The sequence below is a fragment of the Chionomys nivalis genome, chromosome 7, assembly GCF_950005125.1.
Source record: "Chionomys nivalis chromosome 7, mChiNiv1.1, whole genome shotgun sequence".
Taxonomy (NCBI): domain Eukaryota; kingdom Metazoa; phylum Chordata; class Mammalia; order Rodentia; family Cricetidae; genus Chionomys; species Chionomys nivalis.
The window spans coordinates 35351326-35378919 of NC_080092.1; the positions used below are offsets into that span (position 1 = coordinate 35351326).

Sequence of the window (27594 nt, forward strand, 5' to 3'; positions counted from 1 at the left end):
AACTATATTAATTGCAATACTGTTTGGCCAATAGCTTCAGTGTATGTCTAGCTAGGGTTAATCTTAAATTAACCCATTTCTATTATTTTATATTTTACCCCAAAGCTTGTGGTTTACCCGTACCAGCGCTTCTTTCTCCAGTGGCTATATGGCATCTCTCTGAGTCTGCCTACTCTCTCCTCCTCTATCTGCTTGGAATTCCTGCATTGCTTTACTCTGTTAAGCCATTGGCCTAAAGCAGCTTCTTCATTAACCAATGGCAATAAAACATATTCACAGCATACAAAGGAAAATCTCACATCACACAGTTTTCCTCTAACTCAACATAGTACACTGTTGATACATGCACAGACAGACAGATAAATGTAAAAGAGAGAACCATTAAAAAATACAGCAGTTGGATTTGTTTCATATAGGATCCAAGCAAGGTCTAAATGCTGCATTTTGTTAGTCTCTTAAGGTGCGCGCTCTACCCATTTCCTCCTCATTTGGCCGTGCCACTAATGTTAAGAAGAAGCTGAATCATAGACTGTCTCATTCTGTGAACTGCCTACTTCCTCATGCTGTCATTGCATTTGTTCTTGTCTCTTTTATTTCCTTTTTATTGATTAGATTACTTCAGTATTTAAATAATATATTCTAGGTGGTACATCTTATTCGAATAGTGTTTACCCTTTATTGTTATTACCTTCATTAGACCTGAGCCAGTCAGTAGTAGTGCACGCCTTTAATCCCAGCACTCAGAGGCAAAGGCTTGCGAATCTCTCTGAGTTTGAAGCCAGCCTGGTCTCCAAAGAGAGTTTCAGGACATCCAGGACTGTACAACAGAGAAATCTTGTCTCAAAAAAACTAATTAAAGGAAGGAAGGAAGAAAAGGAAGGAAGGAAGGAAGGAAGGAAGGAAGGAAGGAAGGAAGGAAGGAAGGAAGGAAGGAAGGAAAGAGAAAGAACTTCATCAGATCAGGGCATGGTAAGTAGGCCTGTAGTCCCAGAACTTGGAAGACTGAGGCAGAAAGATTCCAAGTTGGAAGTCAGTCTGAACTACATAGAAAAACCATGTCCTTTTTTTTTTTTTAATTTTTTAAATTTTTAGTGTCAATAGATTATTTATGTAGTGCCACTCTGATGAGCATGAAACATTTCCTATTAAACTTTAACTTACGCTTTTTTTTTTTTTTTTTTTTTTTTTTTTTTGGTTTTTCGAGACAGGGTTTCTCTGTAGTTTTTGGAGCCTGTCCTGGAACTAGCTCTGTAGACCAGGCTGGTCTCGAACTCCCAGAGATCCGCCTGCCTCTGCCTCCCGAGTGCTGGGATTAAAGGCGTGCGCCACCACCGCCCGGCTTTAACTTACGCTTTTGACATCCATGTTGACCGTTGCCTAGGTCCATTATTAGGAAATAGAAAATTCATTATGTGCCAGGCATGGTGGTGCTTGCCTGTATAATCCCAGCAGTTGAGAGCAGAAAGCAGCGAGGAAGATTGAGAGTTGGGGGTTGTCATCAGTTATAAGGAGTTTGGACTAGCCTGGGCTATGTGAAACCCTGTCTCGGTGGCGGGGCGGGGATGAAAAACTACCAGCAATATTCTGCCTTTTTGTTGTTGTTGTTCACTTAGGAAGAATACTTTTATTTCCATCCTGTAAATTTTTAAACTTCTGATTATAGCAGAAAGGTTGGTTATAGACTGTCGTGGAGCTACACAGGGGCTAGTGTGGGAATCTGCTTTCTACCACTGCTGCACAGACATAACACATACAAAATGCTTTGAGTAATCCACTGGTACTCCATCTTAATGTGTAGCAGTTGACCGTTTTCACCAGAGGTACTTCATCATGGAATTCATAAGTGTGTTCTGTTTAAACTGATGCATAACATCAGGAACTTGAGAGATCCTTGAGGCCTTTAATGTGGGAGACATGCTATTTTACAGAAAAATCAGTGATTCAAAAGAATGCATGATACTTACTAAATGTTTTTAATTTTCTAGAATTCTTTGCTGAACTGGACAAAGTGATGGGTCCTCTCATCTTTAATGCAAGCATCATGACAGATCTGGCTCGTTACACCCGGCAGGGACTGCACTGGCTTCGACAGGATGCCAAGTTGATATCTTGAACTGAACATATCCTCGTTGCCTCTGATTTTCCCACAACACTGTGTCACATCACAAAGGAAAACTGCCATAACACACCACCTAGTCGACACTAAGAATGAGGAATGGTTTTCTCCTTTTTGGTTTATATTTTTGTTTCTTATAACCCAAAGCCATCATATCAATTGACCTTTTCAATATTCCCAACGTGACAAGTATTTAAATGCTTCTAAACCTGCAGTACATCAGCAAGATGGTTTCAGTAATTGGAATTCCAGTTACAATTCATAAATAATCAAGTAAAATTCTATTTATTTTCAGTTTTTCAAGTTCCCATACTGGAGCTTGTTTAAAGCTTAGTTATTTCTGCCTATAAATTTATTCTGTTGATTTATTTAGTATAAATTTAATGTAGGCATTTTATTTATATTTGGGGAGCTGTGTTACTTAATGTTTTCTAAGATAAGAGTTGACTTGTCCATGACAGGACATGTTCTTTCTATAGCTAATTATCTAATGTTATTTCAAGTCTTACTACAGTTTTATTATTGTAGGATTTATGCTTGGTATTAAGGATGCTCTTCCACATGTGAAAAGTCACTTAAACATGAGAAGATGGCATTCTACATGGGTGCAAAAGCAAAGTGGGTCTGGTTTGATATGCATTATTTCAAAACTGTGAATGTGTGTTAGTAACACTAGCAATCACAAGGTGACTACATTGCATCTAATGCATTACAAAAAAGCAGATAGACTTGCTGGGAGAAGCACATTATACTGAATGGCTTCATAAAGGACAAAGGACAATCTAAAACTGTGGGTTTATTAAAACCTTGTGTTATTTTTTTTTGTTTTGTTTTACTCATTTGACACTTCATTGAAGCAGAGTAAGTTACTCCTAAAAACGAGCAGAAGACAGTAATCCAGTTTCTGAAGGTCGCAGCCTGTTTCATTGGTAATGTTCGAAGGTTGACGTCTGCAGATCTCCCCTATGGTGGAGAGATTATGATGCTCATTTATGACCATGCAGTAACTGGAGCTTGGAAGAAGGTGTCACAATGTCTAATGTGGAGTTGATGAATTTCTCTTTCCGCAGATCCTCATCAATGATGTATGTTTCTGACGGGATCAGAAAACTCACAGTAGCAGCTGGGCATGGTTGTGCATGCCTGTAATCCCAGCACTGGGTAGCGGTGACAGGCTACATAAAGCTAGACACTGAGTTTGGGGCTAGCCTGGGCTACATGAGACCTTGTCACATTAAAAAAGAAAATTCTTATTAGGAGAGTACCTAACTTGGCTCATTGTGAGCTCTCTTGGAAAGGGGAAAATAATAGGGGTAGTGCTTAGAAAGCCAGCTCTATAACAATTCCTTATCAAACTACTGTTCCCAACAAGGTGCGTATAGCAATGAAGGATGAGGAATGTCTCTCTTCCTTCATTTTAGTGCCCCTGTCATGTCTGGTGTGCCTTAAATCTTAACTTTAAATGATAACTCTACAGATTGTTTACAGATAAAGTTTTATGCTGGGACCAGATTAGCCATGCATGGTTGGTCCTCTACAATAATAATTTTAAATTCTTTGATTTTAAATCTTCCTTTAGAGTCACATTAAGATAGATCCCTTCAGAAATGCTAGTGCTTTGGTACCTGACTTAGTATAATCAATTGGGTGTAATGCTGCTTCAGAAAATGGCTTTTCCTTCTCATTCCAAAAATCCATCCAATTGGGGAGGAAAAAAAAATCCCTGTTATTAGTAGATGATTGTTCAGACTTGAAATGGGAAAGGGGGAGAGAGAGAATATCTTCACATCCAGCGGTGTTGTGAGTCCTCTCTTCTAGTCTCTCTCACCACCTGTTTCTAAAGATAGTGGACTTTGTCCTGCAGTCTCATATTCACAGAGCTTAATTGCTCTGTACCTCATTATTTTTACATACCATTGAGGGTTGATATCTATAGCTTACGCTGAATATAAAATTTTTCCCTTGGAGAAATTGCCTCTGATACCTTTCTAATTTAATTGTAGTGTGTTTAAGGAATACTTTTTTTTTCCAGAGGCCATCGTCTCCTCTCTTGTGCTAGTAACTTACATGGTCTAACAGTTGTGTGTCCTGTCCTTGCCTCTTCTCTCTCACTCTGGCTCCTTAACTTCAGGGAGGTCTTAGAAGTGGAACCAGTGCTCTTTGGGCTTTTAGACTTTAGCAGCTGTAGTGCTGGCCTCTGCTTTCCAGCTCTGTCTGTGTGTCCTCAAGGTGGCCAACACATTCTAGAGTGACACTGATGTGTTAAAGCAGAGTTTCCTACATGTTTCATGGTGCTGCTTTAAGAAATTTTCTCTTTAAAACTGTTAATTCTTGGAGAATGAAATTGTTAAGCCTTTCATTGTGGAGGATTTTCCCCACCAGGTAGAAATGGGCAATGGATCAAACTCCGATCCTAAGTAATTGAATTTTTGATGTCATAGTGTGTGAGCATACACTCTCTTCTCTGTATCTTTTCTCAAACGTTCTGTGTCAGTCATGTCCAGCACATACCTTGACTCCTTTACAAGTGACCATTCCTCCCTTCTCGGTAGGTGCCCTCAGTGGTTTTTAGCCATTTAAAACTTAGTCTGAAACTTGTATTCAATGTATAGTTAGTACTAGAAATAGCAACTATCTTTAATATTCAGTTCACTGCTCTAAGATCACACTCCTATTCCAGGAGGCAGCAGCGTGCACCATTAGACTCTGGACAGGCATCTCACATGATTGCAGTGTGGGAGCTGTCTCAGTCATCCTGCCTGGGAGAGACTGGGCTGTGGGGAGCACTCCCCTCCGGGCATTCAAGATTACACAGCCTCGCCCATGCCCCATGCTGGCTGGAGAGCACCAGCCCTTTCCTTGCTCAGTAACACCTTTTTCTGGGCAAGAAGTTTTGGTGTCACTTTATTATTATCAGTGAGCTTTCAAATATATTCACAAATATTGCTGCTGAAGGAAGAAGATTGATCTCTACTGATTTAATTCTCCAATATTAAAACAATTCAGAGTAATGTGTGCACGCACCCACACTTGCCTGTTTTTCTGGGAAGCTCTTGCACTAGGGATTTATAGGCATCTGGGCTGCACTTTGAATGACACACTTGTGGCTTTAGAGTAGCTGTTGTTGTTTTTGTTGTTGTTTTGTTTTTAAATTTAAATTGTTCTTTGTGTTTTTAATTAAAGATTTAATCAGCTAGATTAGGCAGCATCATTTGTATTTAACCGCTGAAACTTTGGTACATTGATGTTTAATGAATGAGCTTGCATTGTGTAGCCAGGGCCTACAAAGGTTCTTGTCAGAAGTACAAGCACTGCCTGAGGTCAGTGCTCAGAGGAGTTTGTAGTGCAGCCAGTTAAATAGCTCTATTAGATGATGCCTAGCTCAGTTGAGAAGGGGGATGCTGTGCACTCTTCTAGGTCTGAGGGTATGCAACTTTGGATCTTAAAATTATGTACACATACACACTTTATATATATGTACGTATGTATGTATGAAAACATGGAATTAGTTTGTCAAATGTGTGTGTTTAGTATTTTAGCTTAGTGCAACTATTTCCACATTATTTATTAAATTGATCTAAGACACTTTGTTCTTGGCACCTTGAATATTAACATTCAAGGGTGCAATGTGTATTCCTTTAGATTGTTAAAACTTAATTACTATGATTTGTAGTAAATTAACTTTTAAAATATATTTGAGCCCTTCTGTAGTGTAATAGGGCTCTTACAGGGTGGGAAAGATTTTAATTTTCCAATAGCTAATTGAACAAAATGGCTTCATTGTATATTTTGGTTTATAGGAGTCTATAGGTGTCTGGGTCCCAAGGACATCTACTGAGGATGCCTGTTTTAGGCTGGGTGGTGATAGCCAGACTAAACCTAAGTGACTTGGGGAGCCAGAGCACTTTGCTCAAGTCCATAGACTCCTGTATCTCATGTTCCCTTAAGATGTGGAACACAGATCCCATCCATCTTCACATCTCAGTTGGAGAGGCAGACTTTTTCCAGTAGTATTTCACACCTAGTGTTGCTGTGAGTAAAATCAGCAGAAAAAGTAATGAATGACTGGGAAGATGCACTGAGAAGGACCAGTTGTCACATTGGTGAATGTACCTTTCACATACTTGTGAGTGGAGGCATTGAGCTTTGACTTTCAGACCCTGAAATCAAGCCAGCAAGTAACAAAAGTCCTTAAGGTTAGGTTAGAGAAGGCCAGGAATGCTGGTGCATACCCTGATGCAAAGGTCAGCCTTTGCTGGGTAGTGAGCCTGAGCTACTGAGACCCACTCTCCAGGAAATAAATAAAAGTTATTTGGTGAACAAGGTGTGGTGGTGCATGCTTGAATTCTAGCACTCAGATTGTCAGTTGAGACTAGCATGCACTACTAGGGAAACTGAGAAAGAGGATGTTGGTCTGCGGATCTCCTGTTCACATGTTAATTAAAAAGAACTTGCTGTCTCCTGAGCAGGGCATAGAAACAGAAGCTACACCTGTTTTGTAGATGGAATTTAGAACAAGGTGTTTGGGTGAAGTCTCAACAAAGTTAGAGGTTTCTTTCAGCTTAAATAGCTAATTTTTAAGAAGTTGATTTTCAGGACTGTCCGCATGCACCTCTCTCCTTGCTGCCGTTGCTCAGCTAAGCAGAACTCATCATCCTAAAACCCGGAGAAAGCTCTCAGAAGAGCATGGACAAGCTCCCACCCAGAAATCCTTGTAATACTTGGCTTTGACCTTGCTGCTTCTGTGTTAGCTTCCTTCTCAGCTTTTAGCCACTGGGTTTCTGCCTGTTCTGTACCTCTCCAGAAGACATCAGTTTGGAAGTGCTATCTTTCAAACCAATGCCATGGCTTCTGTATTGTTGAGCTTGTTGTTGTCTCAGAGGTGTCCCCATTATGCACACACCTGGCACATCACTGACATGAGCATTCAACAGTACTGGGATGGGGTGGGGCTCACCAACAGCGCTGGCTCACTTGGCAAGGCCTGCAAAGGCCACACTTGAGGGCCAGATGCCCAGTTGGTAAGCACACTTAGGGAAATTTCTACCTAGCCTCCGTTTTGAATGATTTTGAGAAGTTTTATATATGGAGGATGGAAATGCTTATATATTTATTGAAGATCTTTTTATTTGAAATTAAAATCATTTGGTAAATAATGGTTTGCTATTTGGGGAGGGTTTTGGAGGGGAAGTAATAGGATTGATAAAGTACAGGCCTATTGCCTCTGCAGAAAGGCACTGTTGCTGATAGGAGGCTTCATCTTGTACATGATCCAATCTTTGTTTTACGTTTCTTTTATCTAAAATATCTAGGCATCTGACACTTTCAACCAAAATTTCAATTATATACTGTGATTTTTATTTGTTGCAATACATTAAATTTCAGAGGTACTTTGGGGCTCAAAAGCTAGGATTTCTAAGTCAGTATGTGCATTTCACATAATAAGCTGTTAATGGTGAGCAAAGTATTATATACTAACTAGATTTTCCACATCTGTATAGTATATTATATGTATTTTGTGGTATTGAGATTATAGAAAGTTTAGAGTGTCAAACATGCGTTTAATGTGTATTTTTAAACAAATTTATGGCGATTAAAATATTTGGAGACAAGGGTATCACATTTCAATTTGTAAAACTCTTTTTAACTCTACTGTGTCATTACGATGCTTTGTATAATGCCAAACCATAGCTGGAGAAACTAAGTTTAATAAATATCAGATAGCTTTTCTGTATAATGTTTATATGCATGTGCTCTCACTTCTTCAGCTCCTACTGTGATTTCCTCCTAGAGTTGCTCTTTTGTATCTTAGAGTCCAGTCTTACTCTGTAATGGTCTCATCCCACCAGGATAGGTCTCATTTTCTGGGTACAGAAATTTTGTACTCATGGCCATAGGTCCTTATCCATGGATATCAATTGTCCTGCACCAGTGGAAATCTTCAACCCCTTTTTATGCTCTTGAGACATAGACTATTATTGTTTCATTCGTTATTTATTTTTACTATTTTTTTGTTGAATTTTGTTTTTGTTTTTCTGAGACAGGGTCTCACTTTGTAGCCTGGCTAGCCTGGAACTCTATAAACCTGGCTAGCCTTGAATCAGCAGAGATCCGCCTGCCTCTGCCTCCACCTCCCTGGTGCTGGGATTAAAGGCGCGTTCCACCATGCCCAACTGCGGTGATATTTTATTTGTGCTTTAACAAATAAAGCTTGCCTGTTGATCAGAATGGGGAACTAGCCATTAGTTAGCCATAGAGGCCAGGCAGTGGTGGCGTACACCTTTAATCCCAGCACTTGGGAGGCAGAGACAGACTGGATCTCTGTGAGTTTAAGGCCACCCTGGGCTACGCAAGATTGATCCAGTTTAAAAGACAATCAGAAGCCGGGTGGTGGTGGCGCACACCTTTAATCTCAGCACTCGGGAGGCAGAGGCAGGCGGATCTCTGGGAGTTCGAGGCCAGCCTGGTCTACAAGAGCTAGTTGCAGGACAGGAACCAAAAAGTTACAGAGAAACGCTGTCTCGAAAATCCAAAAAAAAAAAAAAAAAAAAAAAGACAATCAGAGCCAGCCAGGGAGTGGTGGCACACGCCTTTAATCCCAACAACCGAACAACCGTGAGGCAGAAGCAGGCGGATCTCTGTGAGTTCGAGGGCATCCTGGTCTAAGAGAGATAGTTCCAGGACAGCTATGACTGTTACACAGAGAAGCCTTGTCTCAAAAAAACAAAACAGAGAGAGAGAGAGAATCAGAGCCAGGAAGTGTGGCTCTCACACCTTTAATCCCAGCATTTGAGAGTCACATACTTTTAAGTCCAGCACTAGAGAGATGGAGACAGGAAGGGATATGGCTGGGAAAGAGAGGAATATAAGGTGGAAGGAGGCAGGAGCTCAAAGCATTCAGTCTGAGAATTCATGGAGACAGGATCTTGCTCCCTTCGGACTGAGGATATGGTAGAGGTAAAAAAGTCTCTGTAGTGACTGGCTCCTTTACTTCTCTGATCTTTTCAGCATTTACCCCGATATCTGACTCCGAGTTTCTGTTATTAAGAACAATTAGAATTTGCATTACACCCAGCTTATTGTTTTGTTAAGTCAGGCTTTTCTTTGGTTTCTGTTTTATGTTCATAAAGTTATAGACAAAGTCTTATAGTCCTCAGGTGGCACATGCCAGCCTAAAGAGATGTTTGCAGAGCAAAGAGCCATGGTCTACTCCGCACAGACTGACAGTTGTTGAGCATTGCCTCTATCAAGCCTGGTGTAAGATTCGTTGAAGAGTGGATGTTCTCCACACCTCCAAGGTGGAGCAGCAGCACTCGTTAGATAGTGAGTGCTCTTTCCTATAATGTGTGAAGTGGGTCAAGTGTCAATTCCAGACTGCCAGAATTTGGATTTGAGACATTTAATAGTATTTATAGAAAAATAAACTCTGACAAACTTAGTTACGTCTATGTACAACGTCTATGTATCAACAACATTCTAAGAAGAAATGGAGACCAGTTTAAAGCAAGTATCTGTCTTTAAATATTAAAAACACAAGGTTGCTTCACTTAAATGCAGTTAACCAATATTCCATATAACGGAGCACTGTTGGAGCTGACTTTTCCCCTGGTATGGACATCACTCCTGGGCCACACTCAGAGAACAGCGTCTTTTTCTAGTGGGGAAAGAAAAGAAGTGTTCACAATTGGATATAGATCACCTCTGCTGCCCCCGCTTTCCCCTGTTTCATCTGCCCAGTGTTAGGGATCTGAATGGTTCTTGGCTGTCAAGGAACTCTCCTCCATGGAACTTGCAATCCATCTCTATGCACACCCTACCCCTGTCTCAGCTTTACCCTTGAATCTCACCTCTCCCAGATCCCCAGAGGTCTCTGGCCCACCCTGCACCCAGGCTTGTCAAATACCTGCATAGTCTTGTGATACACTCCGAATCATCCCGACATGAAGCACCAATGGGCCTGAGGGAAACCCCTCTCCAAAATGGGGTCATTCTCCGGGATCTCTTTGCTGAACTCAGTTCTGGTACTGGGGAGCCATTGACCTATAGAGCAGAGGCATATCCACTTCGGGTTGGCAAGCATCCACCCTCTGCCAAACACCCAGGTTGCAGGAGGTTTAACAGCATTTCTCAGGGCTGAGTCTGACTTAGAATTCCACAGCCGCTACTATATCCAGCATACACAGGTATTCTTTCTTACCTGGCTCAACAACAGCAGGCAAGTCATGAGCACTGCAAAGAGTTTGAGCTGTAGCATCTTGGCAAAAAGATGTTAGAGCCTGAAGGCCAGGGGACAGTTCTCGTTTCCTTTTATAGGCTGACATCTATCTGCCTTTCTCATGGTTGCCAGGCGAGGTAGGGGCAAAGTTTGTTTGTAATCAGGATCGATTTAATAGGTTAATATGTACCTAAAGAATGTAATCACAGGCTCCACTTGAGGCACATTGTACTTAGTGATCCCTCTTCTGGACTCTGATGATGTTGCTGGTCTGGACCCTTACACCCATCTTATCAGAAGTCAGCATTGTCCCACCTTCCCTCTGAAAGCCATGTGAATCCAGAAGGGAGACCAGGAACCTGGCCACACTTCTAAAATAGGCTGGGAGTTTTAACAGTGAAGGCATGTATGATATCATGGCTTCAATTCCCAGAACCAAGAAAAAGTCCTAAAATATCACTGTGAGTTGATTATAATCAAAATAGAATTCTAATGAAGTCTATGAAGTAATGTTGACCCCTGAGCTTTTCTAGGCAAAAACACTGACCTGCTGTGTACAGGCAATTGGATGTGGCCTCTGTTCCTCCTGTGGGAGAATACTTAAGCAGACATTCTACAGTATCCCAGTCCCCCACTCACCAACGGGCTGTTATCCTGTCACTGAAGACCTTGCTGTGAAAAACCCAAACTCTGCCTTCCCTCCAGGGGACGAGCAACTACTGCCACTCAAGCCACAGAGGGATGGATGAATAGCTTTTTGTTTTTAAGAACACGAGGGAGGAGGTAGCAGAAACTCTTAATGCTGCATCGTGGGCCGACAACACCAAATGAATCCTGGGCTTTGTCTTCAGCAGTTACCTGGGGCTTCAGCAGAGCATATCTTCTGGCAGCCTCGGGGCAGCAGATGTTAGCCTGTGTCTGAAGCCCAAACATTCGTTGGCTTTAATAGAGATCCCTGTAGGTCCCTAAATCAGCACTTAACTGTACTGAATTTTATGGGTACTACGTGATAACACCTTTGATTTTTGAGAACGTCTCACAGCATAGCCCAGGCTGGCCCAATTTCACAGTCCTGTCTTGTTCTTGGAAGTGGACCACCACACTCAGGTCAAACATGGGTGTTTTAATAAGTTTGGGGGGAGCCAGGCGGTGGTGGCACATGCCTTTAATCCTTGCACTCGGGATGCAGAGGCAGGTGGATCTCTGTGAGTTCGAGGCCAGCCTGGTCTACAGAGTTAGTTCCAGGACAGGCTCCAAAAGCTACAGAGAAACGCTGTCTCAAAAAAAAAAAAATGTTTGGGGGTGATCTGTCTTCCCTGGTTCCAGCCCTCTGTAGAGAATGGAAGTCTCGTGGGGAACTCCCCAGCATAAGAGTTGCTGACTAGACCCACCTACCAAATACAACCAACCAGTAAATTCTACCAGTTCCAGACCAGTTCAGCTGCTCCCCTTCTGCCCCGGGAGGTTATATACTGGATGACCTCAAGTAGGAGACCAAGTGGGAACTTTGCAGAGTGGGGAGAAGCTGTGCGGTGACCCAGTGAACATTGAGTAAGCACAGATGTGATTAGATAAGCACGGCTGGACAACATGTGTCCTAGAACCCTCTGGGTCTGTGGGCTCAGTGCCAGTCCCTCCTTCACCAGGACTCAGTGACATGTCATTCATCCAAAAGATGGCTTTTCTCCCAGCCTTCCATTTCTGCCTGTCTTTTGCCTCAGCAAAATCAAGGCAGCCTTTCGTGTAGTTTCTAAAGCTCATCATAGCCCAGTCAAGGGAAATGTGTTGACTTGTTAGGGGCAACTTACTAAACACGTGAACACAGCCTGCAGCTGGATTTAAAGGGTATTGCGGAAGCTGGAAGTTGTAGCCAGAGTAGCCCAGGGGTCAGGGTGTGTGTCCGGCACGCGCGAGGCTCTGGATTCAATCCCTAGTACTACAGAAAAAAAAACACAAAGCACCTCTCACACTCTGAGAAGTGAAACGCACCTAGGCCCTCAGCAGAACTGACGCCAGTTATCCCAGCCTGTTCTGTGAAAAACAACACTGTGCCTGAAAGTTAAACAATCCGTCTGTTCTCCCTCTCCTGCCACAGATGTCTTTAAGTGAACAAAGAGCTGCGAGCTCCTTCCTTCAGTTCACAGGCCTCAGCTGCCCTAATTTCAGCTGTAAGGCAAGAACTCTTACAGACCAGGAGGCAGGAGCAGGGTGTCTGACCACAGGCCAACCCTTCCCTCTTCAGCTTTAGTCTTTTGCTCTGACAGTGAGATGAAAGGCCTCAGACCTCATGAGCACATTTGGGGTCCAAATGGTTAATTTACAAGAAGAGAAAGACAGTTTGCTAGGGAGAGTCTGCTCGCTCCAGGCACAACCCCAGGGATATTCAGGAGAAAGGTTAGAGAACTCGAGGAGCTGTCTGAATGTCTTCAGGATGGACAGGGGATCATTGAGATTTGGTGGTAATGGGACACTTTTGTGTTGTCCCTGAGCAGGGGGTACCTAGTAAAAGATGAAAGTCTTAGAAATGGAAAAAAAAAAAAAAAAGGTTTCCAGGTAAAATTTCAATGAAGGGTCAAAGTGCATTTGGTTTTTTTTTTGACTGTCTGGGCCTATTTCCTGAACACAATACCGGCAGAATGAAGAGTGCTCTCTTTCCCTGATTGCAGCTAGTAGGGGAGAGCCATGTGAGAGCAGAAGCCTGGGCTTTTCCAAAAAGAGTTAAATGGAGCAAATGGTTGCATCACAGCCAACAAAAGAGCTGTGAGAATCTAAGATGTGGGACCATAGTGCTATCTCTATCCTTAAAAGGCTTGACGCTAGGAGCCAGGAAGATAGCTCAGTTGCTAAAGTACTTGCCACACAAACAGGAAGACCTAAGTTCAGATCACCAGCACCACATAGCAAACCAGGTGTGGCAGCAGTCTGCAATCCTCGCATCGGGAGGTTGAGCAGGGACCCTTGGGGCTCGGTGGCCAGCTCAGCTGGCTTGAATCTTTGAAGTTCAATGCCTTGTCTCAAAATATACAGTGGAGAGTGGCAGAAGATGTCTGACATCAACCTCCTGCTTACACGCACGCACGCACGCTCATTATGTGAAAGGGGCGGGGCGTTTCACATTTTCCTTTGTGAATCTCTACAAACAGAACAAGTCCCTAAAGAGACTCCAGGTCATGTCGGGTCAGAGTCACTGTCTGGGCACCCTTCACATGGCTGAGCCCTCTGTCCCTAAGCTCTGTGAGAGACAGAGTTCAGCCATAAGGGACGATTTTAGCCCCCGAACATCAAAGCACTGACAGCAGGGTCCCCTCGGCACTCACGATGGGCTGAGGGGCTGCCTCTGCCGTGAGGGCTCTTGCCATTCAAGAACAATGACCCAAGTTTGATCCCTGGGGAACTCAGATAAAGGCGGAAGTAGAGAGCAGAGACCTGATCTCACAAAGTTGTCCTCCGGCTTCCACATGCACACCGATGCACATAGAGGCACATACAATAATATATGTATTTTTTAAAGGTCAGACGAGAGGCTTGTCTCCTGCTGTGGGCTAAGAAAACTGAAGTTAGTCTTCTGAGCTGGTGTGTCCAGAGTCAAGATGGGTGTGGCTATATTTCCACCCCCGGAGGCCTGCAGCTTGTTTCTTTGCTCTATTTATTTATTTATTTATTTATCCATTTATCCCTGGCTGTCCTGGAACTCACTCCGTAGACCAGGTTGGCCTCAAACTCACAGAGATCCGCCTGCCTCTGCCTCCCAAGCGCTGGGATTAAAAGCATGCACCCCCACTGCCTGGTTTTATTTCAGATTCCTAAAGGAGTCTATGATCGACTCATGGGTTCTAAGACACAGGAATAAATCTGGACAGAGTCAAACACGGAAACCGGACTGGGAATGGGCACAACTCTGGGAATTTCCCTGGGCTCGCTCATCTCACCATCTCCACTACAGCTGACTCAAACACCCTTGTGCTGACATGTTTTGTAGACATCTGAGGCTCCAGAAGTGACACTTTAAAGCAGATATTCTCACCTGTGGGTCTCAACCCCTTTTGGGCAGGGACCAAACAGCCCGTTCACAGGGGTCACCTAAGACCACTGGAAAGATATTTACATAATGATTCATAAGAGCAGCAAATACAGTTATGTAGCAGCAATGAAAATGAAGTCATGGTTGGGTTCCCCACTACACAGGACCTATTAAAGGGCTGCAAGAGTTGCAGCACTGGGCAAGGCTGAGAACGACTGACGCAGGCATGGGTATAAGACAGTCGTGCTACATCCTGCCTCGCTCGCGGTCCATGCAACCACAGGTTTCTGTTGTTGGAAGTCTTTCTTTTTAGCTTATCTATGTATTTATTTTGGTTTTTCAAAACAGAGTTGCTCTGTGTAGCTTTGGAACCTGTCCTGGAACTCACTCTGTAGACCAGGCTGGCCTCAAAGTCAGAGATCCTCCCACTTCTGCCTCCCAAGTGCTGGGATTAAAGGTGTGCGCCACAAGGATCCAGCTTGTCATTTGTTCTCTTTTGAGGACTTTTCGCACGAGCTAGCAATCATCAGGCGAAAACATCTGAGTCCAACATTACACCGTGAGCTGCTACAGTCTGCAGCAATGTCCTTAGCCGACTGACAAGGCCAGAAGCTCAGGACGGCCAAGCATGCCCACCCTATCATCTCCAGGCAAAGAGAGAACAAGGGCATCCAAAGCTTGTAGGGCAGGTGGTGTGCCTTTTCCATAAAAGGATGAGTCTTTTCAGACCTTGTGGTCCACATACAGCTAACAGCCACTGTTGGACTGGCTCCATGACACAAAGCCAACCATGGTTCTGACTGACATGGGCTGTAGCAGCCAAGGGATGGCACCATGGTCTCCTTTCACAGATGAAACCCCTCACACTAAGGCCTTCTCTGAGGAGCAAAGCAGCACAGCATGGTTTGAAGAGAACACACTGGTACCTGGCTCTACCAACTCACTGTCATGTGCTTCTGGGCAAAGTACTTAAACTGTGATTCCTCATCTGCAGAGATTACAACGCATACTTCAAAGGCTGCGGGGAGTTAAAAGTTCCTTTATGTGGCTATGAAGAGCACCTGACATCCTAATTACAGTGTCATTACTAGACTTTATAGTTATAATGGGAGCAGAGCTGGGTCAAGAGCTGGCATTCCCGAACCCATGCCACTCACACCTACCCCCAGCCACCTTTCAGGACTTGTGCTGGGAAAGGGATCAGCATGACTTGAATATACCCAGTCACACTAAGGACTCTGCTTGTAAAACAAAACAATCATAAGGGTTGGGGTGGAGGTGGTGGCGCATGCCTTTAATCCCAGCACTTGGGAGGCAGAGGAGGGCGGATCTCAGTAAGTTCGAGGCCAGCCTGCTCTACAAAGCAAGTTCCAGGACAGCCAGGACTGTTACAGAGAGAAACCTTGTCTCGAAAAACAAACTTGGTCCAGGCATGATGTTCAACACCATGGCAGAGGCAGAGGCAGGTGGACTTGTTAGTTCGTCCAGGCCAGTCAGGTACACGTGAGACCTTGTCTCAAATAAGCAAAGTCACAACAGGAAAGCCCATAACATAAGTAATTTATTGTATCTTCAGGACACATAATATAGACTCCTCTCGCAGAGAAGAGTCTTTCGGGCAGGAAACTGTCATCTAGATGCGTGCTGCTCACTTGTCATTTTCGTACATGGCTGGGTTCTTCCTCCTGGACCGCTCAAACTCCTGGTTCCCCCAGGTGTAGATCAGATAAAACGCCACAAACGCTGCGACAGTCAAGAGAGAAAGCTGTGAGCAGAGAGCACAGAACCTCAGCTCCTCTGGGGTGGGGTGGAGCTGGTCTGTGGGAACCAGGCTGGCCTCTGTCATTCACCATGTCCTGCCCTCGGTCCTCAGTTTTGACTTTCTACCATTCTGCCTGCTCTTCTGTTGTCCCTAGCTTTGAACTTGTTTTGTTTTGGAGACAGGGTCTTTCTGTGTAGCTCTGGTTATCCTTAAACTCAGGGATCCACCTGTCTCTGCCTCCCAAGTGCTGGGATTAAAGGTGTCTTTGGCTTTTTTTTTTTGAGACAAGGTCTCTGTTTGGCTAACTGTCCTGAAACTAACTATGTAGACCAGACTGATCTGCAATTCAGAGACCTGCCTGCCTCTGCCTCCTGAATGCATGAATACCCAGCCTTTGCTTTTTATATTTTATAAGTGTTTCACCTGTATGTATGTTTGTGTAGCACACACATGCCCTGTGACTGAGGCAATAAGAGAGTGCCAGTTCCCTTTGGAGTCACACACAGGTGCTTGTGAATTACGATATGGGTGGTGGGAACGGAACCAGATTCTCTGAAAGCGCAGCAAGTGATTTTAAGTGCTGAGCCATCTCCAGCTCAATGTTTTTGTTTTGAGACAGGCTCTTACTATATGGCCCTTGGGGACCTGAACTTCCTTGTAGACCAGGCTGGCCTCAAACTACGTAGATCCACCTTCCTCTGCCTCGGGAATGAAAAAATGAAATTTATGCCCCCGGCATGCTGAACGCTGGGATTAAATGCAGGCATTATCACGACCAGAAACTAGTTTTAATAAGAGGTTGAAAAATGGTTACAATTACACACCATGCCGGGCGGCGGCGGCGCACACCTTTAGTCCCAGCACTCGGGAGGCAGAGGCAGGCGGATCTCTGTGAGTTCGAGGCCAGCCTGGTCTACAGAGCTAGTTCCAGGACAGGAACCAAAAGCCACGGAGAAACCCTGTCTCAAAAAAATCCAAAACAAAAAACAAACAAAAAAACAATTACACACTCATTTTATAAGCAACCAAAATAATGACCAGAAGATTTAGCCTTAACTTTCCTTAGTCTCTTTTAACACTAAATGAAAAATTTCATGAGATAAGTGAAGATGAAATTTACCTAACATAAACTTCACAGTCTTAAAAGCACATTTCAAGTTGCTGTGCTGGCAAATGCCTATAATCCCAGCCAGCAGTTCCGAGGACAAGGCAGTAAAATCACAAGTGTGAGGCCAGCCTGGGTTCCACACCAAGATCGGGCGGGCCTCAACCTCTCCATCAAATTCAAGTGTACCTTCTACGGGTCCCTGGCATAATCGCAATGCCATGACACCGTCAGCAAATCGGCGCATAGCTAACACAAGACATTGCATCAGCATTGCAGCACTGATAGCAGACAGCGATGACCTCAGAGGGGGACGCGGGAGTCATCCGAGTGACCTTAGGCCAGTCACTCCGATATGGTGACAACTCCACGTCTGGTCGGGGATGTGGGAAGGAAAGGTGCGCCCTCCCCCGCCCGCCCTGCACTCACGCGGCGCCACACGCAGGATGCGCTCGCGAGTGCGGCGCAGCACGTTGGGGATGCCTTTGCTGAAGTAGTTCGGGAAGGCGCGCTGCTCAAAGGGTGACAAGCTGTAGGAGATCACGTGACGCATCCGCGTCAGATTCCCGAACTCGCGGCCCATGGTGGCGGCGGCCCTAAGGACGGAGGACACAACCGTGGCTTTTGCCCGCAAGGAACCCCCACTGCCCCGAACCGACCCTCGCCACCAGGTCACCTCTACCTCCACCACGCTGAGCCCGGCTTCAACGTCACTTCCGGAAGGGGCGGAAGTCGAGCCTGGAGATCTTAACATCATTTCCGGGAACTACCATTTTCCGTCTGTCTCCAGGGGGAGACGCCGACCAGTCCTAAAGAGAAAATGGCCTGGACAACGGACCTGGGAGTGGCCTTGCGCGTGGCGGGAGTGGCCCGGGACCTAGAGGGAGGGGGCGGGGCTTACAGGTGCAGAACCGGTTCTTCAAGAGGCTGGGTGGTTCTTAACGGAGCACGCGTGCCTTACCGGAGCGTTGAGGACGTGTGGGCGGGCTTATGTTGGTATGTGGGCGGAGCTTTGAAAGAAATTGGGGGGCTTGGTGAGTGTGTGGCCCGGATTTTAGCGAGCAATGGATAGAGTTTAGGTGAAAGTCCGTGAGGCTCCCGCCTAGACGGGGCATAGGGCAGGGCCTTTAGGTGCATAGGGCGTGGTTTTGTGCCAATGGGCGGGGTTTAGGGCGTGTGGGCGTTCCAAGACCTGGTTCTTACTGCTTAGTGCCCGGGCTTTCGTTGGATAGGTACCAGAGCTGGAAGCTGCCCAAAGAGGAAAAAGGGGACTTTGTCCTCCTGGCTGTCCCTTAGCGGAGGAGTGCCAGTTGCATGGGATCCCCGTAACCAAAAGGGGCTGGACTGTAGACAGACCCTCATGACTGCAGCACAAAGTTAGGGACACTGCCTAGGAAATCACTGGCAGCCGGTAGACTTGTCCAGGATGTGACACAAAAGTTTATCCCAGTTCAGTTACAAATCAGCAGCTCTCCTCAGCCAGTTGTCAGACGCGGGTCGTGGTCATGGGAGCTATAGAGGGGCTTCAGTTCGCGCAGGGTGTGTCATCGAGCCCCGGCTCTTTCCTCTCTTTATGGAACTTTTGTGTTTTCCCTAAAGTGCATTCTCCTAACTAATACTGTCCTGTGGAACTCACGGACCTTTCTGTTTGCCCCAATGCCTGTAAATGGGATGACTGGCCTATTATAATCTGGTGATCAAACTGGGGCGGCGGCTTGGCGAACCCTGAGCTTCAGTTTTGCAAGGATTCGGCTTTATTAATCAGGTGATGCGCACACTGACTTTGTATCTCGTGTTATGAGTATGGGTTGACTTTCTTCCAGAAGATGATCACCTTCCGAGGGGCCCTAGGTAACTCCTCCTTGCATGGTGGTGCACTTGCCCTTGGTTCTCCTAAAACACTATCTAGCCTGGTCTCAGCTCCAAGGCAGGAACACAAATACTTTAGTCAAGAACTAAAATACTAGCCGGGCGGTGGTGGCGCACGCCTTTAATCCCAGCCCTCGGGAGGCAGAGGCAGGCGGATCTTTGTGAGTTCGAGACCAGCCTGGTCTACAAGACAGGCTCCAAAATCACAGAGAAACCCTGTCTCGAAAAACCAAAAAAAAAAAAAAAAAAAAAATAGAACTAAAATACTGTCGTGAATTCTGCCATCTGGGTGGCTTGTTAAAAAAATAAATAAGACAGCCGGGCGGTGGTGGCGCACGCCTTTAATCCCAGCACTCGGGAGGCAGAGGCAGGCGGATCTCTGTGAGTTCGAGACCAGCCTGGTCTACAAGAGCTAGTTCCAGGACAGGCTCCAAAACCACAGAGAAACCCTGTCTCGAAAAACCAAAAAAAAAAAAAAAAAATAAATAAATAAAAATAAATAAATAAATAAATAAATAAGACTTACATATAATAGTACATATTAAATATGTTTAAAAATGTATTACTTGCATGTATCTCGAAACCTTTCGACCAGAGTATGGTCACATTAATTGTAGACCAAAACAAGGACACTAGGATATTGTACTTTTCATTACTTTTAAAATATGTATTTTGCCCCTTGGTTGTGACTTAGCTGAGGAGCGCAACCTGGAGCAAAAAAAGTTGAAGAGGCAGAACCAGAAGAATTTGTGGTAGAAAAACTAATTCCTGGACCCACGTGTAGTGAGTGAATAGGACGGTGGAGCATTTCCTCGAGTGGAAGGGGCTCACAGACGCTGAGAATACTTGGGAACCAGAAGAAAATTTAGATTGTCCAGAATTAATTGAAGCATTTCTTAGTTTTCAAAAAGCTGGTAATGAAAAAGATGGTACAGAAAGGAAATCTTTGACAGTGAATCTGATAAGAGCAGATCGAAGGAAGAAAGAGCTGCTGCCGACAAACCCAGGGACTTTGCCAGGGCTCTTGATCCTGAATGAATAACCGGTGCCACAGACAGCAGTGGAGAACCAGTGTTTCTCACAAAACAGAAGCCTCAGATGAGGCGGACTTGGTGCTGGCAAAGGAGGAGACTGTGACATGAAGTGTCCTCAGACTGTCATGGCCTTTAACGAGAGACTAACGCGACATTCTTCTTCAGAAGATGAGGCACAATAATTGCACACACACACGTACAATCTGGGTCTTACATTTTTAATTACTAGTATGGAAAAATGGCATTCTAATGAAAATCAAGTTTGATGTGCTGGTTTTGAAAGTATTGAGAGTAGTTAGGATATTTTTGGTTTCTGTTCTGCTTCAAAAGGCATTGATTCCTTTGGAGCAAATAAAAGCTTTCTATAGTTGCTTTTAAATAAAATATGTATTCTGTGTGCAAAGGGCAGGGGCGCATGTGAGTACAGGTCAGAGGGACCTGTAGGAGTCTCCTCTCCCTTCTGCCATGCGGACCTTAGAGACCGGATGCAGGTTTGTAGGACTGAATTTTGGTCATTGGGCTTGGTGGCAAGTGCTTTTATTCTCGAAGCTATCTTGCCATCCAGATAGATATTGTGGGTTTTTAAAAAAATATTTGTTATTTTCATTTTATAGTTGGTGTTTTACATTCCTAAGGGTGCCAGAAGTGGAGTCACAGGTGGTCATGAGCCACATAATTTGTTCTGGAAGAGTAACCACTTCCCTTAACTGCTGAGCAATCTTTCCAGTCCCAGGATGTTGTATTTTTAAATTGGTCAAGATTAAAGGTGATGTTCTCTTTTTAAAAATAATTTATTTTTATTATTTTATGTGCCTTGCTGTTTTGCCTGCATGCAATCTGTGTAAAGATGTCTGATCTTGGAGTTACAGAAGGTTGTGAGCTACCATGTGGGTGACTGGAATTTGAACCCAGGTCCTCTGGAAGAACAGTCAGTGCTCTTTAACGACTGAGCCATCTCTCCAGCTCCATAATGGCCTCTTTTTATTTTGAAATGGGGTCTCCACAGTATGTAGCCCTAGCTTTCCTAGAACCCTCTCTGTAGACCAGGCTGGCCTTGAACCCATAGAGATCCACCTGCCTGTACCTTCTGAGTGCTGGGATTAAAGGTGTGCATCACACCTGCAACCCCCCCTCCCCCGGCCGCCGCCATGTCTTCTTTTAAAGCACACTGCGAGTAACTGTTGTCCTATGCCAAATTTCCATGCCCTGTACTAAGGCACCTGGCCAGGCTGAACAGCCTAACGTCACTCTGGAATTTCTGTACTCATCGTGACTTCCTGTGTTTCCAACTCACTGTGCAATAAGTAACCAGTTAGTACTAAAGCAGTGAGAGCTGTGGAGATGGTGAATCAAGAGAAAAAACCAAAACTAATATTTCTGCAGTTACGTCTCCAGCCCTAAGATATTTTGTTTTATAATTCTGCGGGTTTCTCTTGGGTTTTCAGCTGTGTGAGTAGTCCATGAGGGTGATAATACCTGGTGGGTTTGAAGTAAATGTCAGGGAAAATGGAAAAAAGCTAAGTAGACAAATCTGCATCCAATGAGAGCAAATTGTATAAAAATGTGCTCACAGCTGACTCATAGAGTGATGAAAAATGACCTACAGCTAGGCATCCTTGAGGTCTGATTGCAGAAGTGAAGCTGGTCCTCCACACCTAGATTTTATTTAAGGACAACACCAGGGCTTTCCCAGTCTTTAGAAAGAAGATCGGCGTGGGGAGATGCATTCCTTCCTAGTTCTCCCAAGCCATGGCACTTCCCAGCAAACTCCAGTTTGGATTTTGCTGCTTTGCCTGGCTGTGTTTTCTTACTAGCCTCAGCTCTCAGGCTTCTAGGGGAGAATCCCCGACTGGAGCCAGTGCAGCTTTGGAGTCTGAGGCAGATCCTTGGTCCTTACTGCTGCCCGTAGATGGGACCGACAGTTCGGGTCTCTTGCCTCCCCTCTTTAAGGTCCTGTCTGATAGGAGGGGTGAGGCCCCTAAGCTGCAACCTGACTCCAGAGCGCTCTACTACATGAAAAAGCTCTACAAGACATATGCTACCAAGGAAGGGGTTCCTAAACCCAGCAGAAGTCACCTCTACAACACTGTTCGGCTCTTCAGCCCCTCTGCCAAGCACGAGCCAGCGCCTGGCAACCAGGTGACAGGTGGGTATGAGCAAATTGTTCAACTGGGTAGAGAGAGGAGACAGGAGCTTCAGTGTTTCTGTTACTAAAAGAAGCCAGACTTTGATTTGAATTTGTTTGTTCTGAGGCAAGATCTTACCCTGTCACTCAGGTTCTACTCAAACTCTGTATCCTCCTGCCTCAGCTTTGAGTACTGGGATCATGCAGGTTTACAGCATCACACATTTTTTTCTTTTGGCATTATTCTCAGTATCCAAGTCAAACAAATTAGTTCTTTTCTTTTTGAGACAGGGTTTCTCTGTATAATAGCCCTAGTTATCTTGACACTCACTCTGTAGATCAGGCTGGTCTTGAACTCTAAGATCTGCCTGCCTCTGCCTCTCAAGTGCTGGGACTAAAGGCGTGCGCCACCACGGCACGGCTTTAACTTTTTTCTTAAGTTCTTGAATTCTTTTTTTGGTGTGGTGGTGCTAAGGATCAAATGGTGTTGTGGGACTCACACATGCTAGCTAAGCCCTCTGCTGCTACATCCCTGGGCAGGAGCACTGATTCCACTGTTTGCTTCTTGGTGTGTGTGTGTGTGTGTGTGTGTGTTTTGTTAGCTTAAACCATCATCAGTTAAGAAACTAGTATGCTTGGGCAGTGGTGGCACAGTTTTAATCCAGCACTCGGAGGCAGAGGCAGGCAGACTCTGTGAGTTCAAGGTCAGTCTGGTCTACAGAGCAAGTTCCAGGATAGTCAGGACTACACAAAGAAGCCCTGTCTTTAAAAAGCTGTAAAAAGAAAAAATTAGCATGATAGATTTTTGTTTTGTTTGAACTTTCCCTCCTCCTCTCCCTCCCTCTTCCCCTTCTTCCCTCCTGCTGTCTTTTTTGAGACTGACCTCAAACTCGCAGTGACCCCGCCTGCCTTAGTGCTGGGGTCACAGGACTGTAACAGCACACTAGCTCACAATATGTCAAGGCTAGAAGAGTAATGTCTTGAAAGATCAGGGAGGAGGGGAGGAGGTGGAAATTTTTAATAATAATAAGAAAAAAAACACCAGGGAAAGTAGCTAGCATCTCTTTCTATTCTGCCAAGCTGTTGGCCTGCATTGTGCCGAAACCTCCCTTTGAGCCAGTAGTGGCTGTGATGAATGGGACATTTCCCTCTCTCTCGGTTTCCTGTGAGAGGAAAGTTGCAGTCTCCATCTGGCACAGTACAAACTGTATGGCTAAGATATAGCACAGTTTATGTTGAGTGTGCCAGATGCCGGGAGTTTGACCTCCAGTATCAACAGAAGTCAAGCAGGGCATAGTGACACGTGACTTTAATTCTAGCCCTCAGGGGGCAGGGGCAGGCTGATCTCCCAGCTCAGAGCAGGGCCAGCTGGGTCTACCCAAAAGAGTTCCAGGCCAGCTTGGGCTACCTGGTGAGACCCATCTCAACAATAAAAACAAACAGAAAAAAACCCCAAACCTCAAAGTGTTGGTCAGCAATGGGAACAGGCTGGGTGGTGGTGGCACACGCCTTTAATCCCAGCACTCCTGAGGCTGAGGCAGGCAGATCTCTGTGAGTTTGAGGCCAGCCTGGTCTACAAGAGCTAGTTCCTGGACAGGCTCCAAAGCCTCAGAGAAACCCTGCCTTAAAAAAACAAAAACAGTGGGAACAGTTTGGTAGGAAAGAAGAGTGGAGGAGGCTTTAAAAACCAGCAATGAAAATCCCAGGGCTTTTGCAATGGCATTGTGGGTGAAGGCTTTTTCCATCAACCTGACAGCCTTAGTTCAGTTCCCAGGCCCCACATATTGGAAGAACCACGTCCCACAAGTTGTCTTTCTACCTCCATACGTGTGCCACAGAGTGTGTGTCCATTAACTACCCCCACACACATACTCCCGAACACACACCGTGGCCACCAGTTCACAGTGTAAGGAAAACCATCATGACTGTACAGGGCGTCTGTTGAATGCCCCCCTTCCTCCCGCTGGAGGCTTAGCGCCCCCAATTGTTTCCAATCTCACGTGGCAGTCAGATGTTCTCAATCGACGTACTTCATCCAGGCCCAGTGAGTGTTGCTTCTGATGGTCTCCTGACTGTGTCTTCAGTGGGCATGCCACCAAAGGGAGACATTATTCTCACCTGCCTGTGTTTGGAGCCAGCTGTTGGGTCTAGAACTGGGATGTAATGATAGTCTCTTGCTTTACCTCTCCAGGAAAGCTGATCTCACTTTTATGGAGACAAAATGTGTTTGCATATGTGGATTGGGGGTGGGGTCATGTCTGGAGGTCAGAGAAAGGCTTTCCAAAGTTGGATCTCTCCCTCCACCATGTAGATCCTAGGGTTCAAACTCAAGTTCTCAAACGGAGCAGCGATCCTCCTGACTCACTGAGCTCTGAGCTCCACTCAACTGCTCTACACTCTCAGATAGGCCAGGCGGGCCGCCTAGAACTCAGTCAGTAGTCAAAGGGGCTATTGACCTCCTGGGCCTCTTGCCTCTACCTTCTGAGGCTTCAGTCACCCCATGTGGGTGTGGGCGGTGCCTTTGTCTCATGTAACCAGTTCAGGTTGACCTCAAATTTGCTATGTAGCCGAGAATGACCTTTACCTCCCAAGAGAGCAGGATTATGGGTTTGGGCTACAAGGTCCAGTCTCTTTTGTGTGTGTCTGTGTGTTTGTGAGAGAGGGTGTGTGTGTGTGTGTGTGAGGGTGTGAGCATGTCTCTGTGAGGGTGTGTGTGTGTGTGTGAGAGAGAGAGAGAGAGAATGTGTGTGTGTGTGTCTGTGTGTGTGTGTGTGTGTGAGAGAGAGAGAGAGGATGTGTGTGTGTGTGTGTGTGTGTGTGTGTGAGAGAGAGAGAGAGAGAGAGAGAGAGAGAGAGAGAGAGAGAGAGAGAATGTGTGTGTTTGAGGCAGTCTCACAACATATCCCAAGCTGGTGCCAATCCTTCAAAGTGATCATATCACAAAAAAACCTCACCTCCCTACCCAACTCAAGGCATGATCCCAGGCCCTTGTGCATGCCAGGCAAGTGCTCTGCCCCTGAGTAACATACCCAGACCCTCTGTAATTTCCTTCTAAACCCCTTCTTCGCTTTGTTTTTGAGGCTTAAGGAAGTAGGGGAGGAGAAGGACAGGAAACTGCTTATGACTGACTACCAATTCTTCCATCTCACTTCCCGCTCCCTCCAGTTTGTCCCCAAGCACTACTTACTGGTTGGTGACTTCTCTTCTCAGGACCCCTGCCGATGGCGGACCTGCTGTTTAACCTGGATCGGGTGACGGCCATGGAACACTTGCTCAAGTCAGTCTTGCTGTACGCTCTCAACAACTCGGCTGCTTCCTCCTCCACTGCCACCTGTGTGGGGGACTTCATGGTAAAGGAGCCCGAGTCTTCCGGCAAGGCTCCCCTCAGGGTGCCATACACGTTTACCTTGAAGAAACACAGATGGATCGAGATGGATGTGACCTCCCTCCTCCAGCCTCTGGTGGACTCCAGCGAGAGAAGCATTCATATGTCTGTCAATTTTACGTGCACAAAAGACCAGGCCCCGGAGGACGGGGTGTTTAACATGCCTCTGTCTGTGCCTCCGTCGCTCATCTTGTATCTCAACGACACCAGTGCACAGGCCTATCACTCCTGGCATTCCCCTCACTCCTCCCGGAGGCCTTCGCAGCATCCTGGCCAGGGCAGCGTGGCCACCCAGCCTGTGCAAGAAAAGGCTGCCGAGGCCGAAAGATCTGCCCGGCACCGCCGAGGGCAGAAAACCAGGCACTTGGAAGCCAAGAAGCCACATCTTACAGCCCCCTTCAATCTCAGCGAATACTTCAAACAGTTTCTTTTCCCCCAAAACGAGTGTGAACTCCATGACTTCAGGCTGAGTTTCAGTCAGCTCAAATGGGACAACTGGATCGTGGCCCCACACAGATACAACCCCAGGTACTGTAAAGGGGACTGTCCCAGGGCGGTCAGGCATCGGTATGGCTCTCCCGTGCACACCATGGTCCAGAATATCATCTATGAGAAGCTGGACCCCTCCGTGCCAAGGCCTTCTTGTGTGCCTGGCAAGTACAGCCCCTTGAGCGTGTTGACCATTGAACCCGATGGCTCCATTGCTTACAAAGAGTACGAAGACATGATAGCTACCAGATGTACCTGTCGTTAGCATGGGCCTGCTCCACCAACACCTTGAACCCGTCTGGCAGAGCAACCCTGTGGGCTTTAGCATGCCTGGACAGAGAGCTTCATGTGACCAATCCCTCCATGTCACTCTGCACACTGTGTGAGGGGGGGGGGGAGTGTGTGTCAATGAGTGTGTTGTGAGTAGCGTCTCTGGGTATAAAGGGCACAACACTGATTGTTGCCACCAACCTGGTGAAATGCTGTGTGGCGCTCTTCCTTTTTCTCTTCCCATGAGTGTCTCTGATGCACAAACTGGTTAGCACAAGTCCTGAGTGGAAATGTAGCTGTGAACACTTAGTGTGCTGTGGTTTTATGTGATAGAAGAATAAATAAATTCCTGTTTATGGCATAAAATGTATGTGTTCTACTAAAAGATCACTTTTTTTTAAAATATTTATTTATTATGTGTGTATGCCTGCAGACCAGAAGAGGGCACCAGACCCCATTACAGATGGTTGTGAGCCACCTTGTGGTTGCTGGGAATTGAACTCAGGACCTTTGGAAGAGCAGGCAATGCTCTTAACCTCTGAGCCATCTCTCCAGCCCCAAGATCACTTTTTTTTTCTTTTTTCAAAACAGGGTTTCTCTATGAACTCATTCTGTAGACCAGGCTGGCTTCGAACTCAGATCCGCCTGCCTCTGCCTCCAGAGTGCTGGGATTAAAGGTGTGCGCCACCACCCCCTAGCTGAAAAGATTACTTTCATATGCTGGTTGGAGGAGGACCGGAGGCTTTCTGATCGCCACCCTTAGCTGACTGCAGCTCTTTCTCAGAGGGAGATGAACTTCGTTTCTGAACCCTGGTGAAGACAGAGTCAATGAGACTGTAGGTAGGGTGGATAGGCCACGTCCCCTGAATGACTTTGAGCATCATATTCTGTTCACGGCTGGCTTGTGTCAATCAGTTGAGTCACATAAAAAAACATAATGTAGCCGGGCGTGGTGGCGCACGCCTTTAATCCCAGCACTCGGGAGGCAGAGGCAGGCGGATCTCTGTGAGTTCGAGACCAGCCTGGTCTACAGAGCTAGTTCCAGGACAGGCTCCAAAGCCACAGAGAAACCCTGGCTCGAAAAACAAAAAAAAAAAAAAAAAACATAATGTAGTCCATTAATTTAAGGGAAATTGTTTTTTTGCTTTTCCCATGAAAATCTGTTAACATTTTTTTTTTTTTTTTGAGACAGGATCTCAACAA

The 27594-nt window shown here is 45.6% G+C and overlaps 4 protein-coding genes and 1 pseudogene across 9 annotated transcripts in view; 3 read left to right on the plus strand and 2 right to left on the minus strand.

Annotated features, from left to right (window-relative positions):
* Positions 1-8653, plus strand: part of Aff4 (ALF transcription elongation factor 4) — an 85858-nt gene extending 77205 nt beyond the window's left edge. For all 3 annotated transcript variants that reach the window (XM_057776711.1, XM_057776714.1, XM_057776712.1), the window contains one exon: positions 1986-8653. In XM_057776711.1, the coding sequence (XP_057632694.1) occupies positions 1986-2113 (128 nt within the window). In that variant the 3' untranslated portion in view covers positions 2114-8653. The remainder of the gene's footprint in view (positions 1-1985) is intronic.
* An 824-nt stretch (positions 8654-9477) lies between these two features.
* Leap2 (liver enriched antimicrobial peptide 2) lies at positions 9478-11432 on the minus strand. Its single transcript, XM_057776715.1, has 3 exons — positions 10314-11432; positions 10020-10156; positions 9478-9770 (listed from the first exon to the last, which is right to left on the minus strand). Exons 1-3 carry the CDS (start codon positions 10368-10370, stop codon positions 9734-9736), a joined length of 231 nt encoding a protein of 76 aa, XP_057632698.1. The 5' UTR covers positions 10371-11432; the 3' UTR covers positions 9478-9733.
* Positions 11433-15893: 4461 nt separating this feature from the next.
* Positions 15894-18058, minus strand: LOC130877804 (cytochrome b-c1 complex subunit 8). Of its 3 annotated transcripts, none has more exons than XM_057775391.1 (3): positions 17902-18058; positions 17649-17815; positions 15894-16095 (listed from the first exon to the last, which is right to left on the minus strand). In XM_057775391.1, the coding sequence occupies exons 2-3, from the start codon at positions 17800-17802 to the stop codon at positions 16001-16003; spliced, it is 249 nt and encodes an 82-aa protein (XP_057631374.1). In that variant the 5' UTR covers positions 17803-17815; positions 17902-18058; the 3' UTR covers positions 15894-16000. The 3 variants fall into 3 exon arrangements, with proteins under 3 accessions (XP_057631374.1, XP_057631376.1, XP_057631375.1); XM_057775393.1 differs by having other exon boundaries at positions 17896-17955; XM_057775392.1 differs by lacking the exon at positions 17902-18058 and having other exon boundaries at positions 17649-17889.
* LOC130876830 (chromobox protein homolog 3-like) lies at positions 17801-20304 on the plus strand (annotated as a pseudogene).
* A 379-nt stretch (positions 20305-20683) lies between these two features.
* Positions 20684-26745, plus strand: Gdf9 (growth differentiation factor 9). Of its 2 annotated transcripts, XM_057775500.1 has the most exons (3): positions 20684-20888; positions 22073-22268; positions 25458-26745. In XM_057775500.1, exons 2-3 carry the CDS (start codon positions 22136-22138, stop codon positions 26384-26386), a joined length of 1062 nt encoding a protein of 353 aa, XP_057631483.1. In that variant the 5' UTR covers positions 20684-20888; positions 22073-22135; the 3' UTR covers positions 26387-26745. The 2 variants fall into 2 exon arrangements, with proteins under 2 accessions (XP_057631483.1, XP_057631482.1); XM_057775499.1 differs by lacking the exon at positions 20684-20888 and having other exon boundaries at positions 21718-22268.
* Positions 26746-27594: the final 849 nt, after the last annotated feature.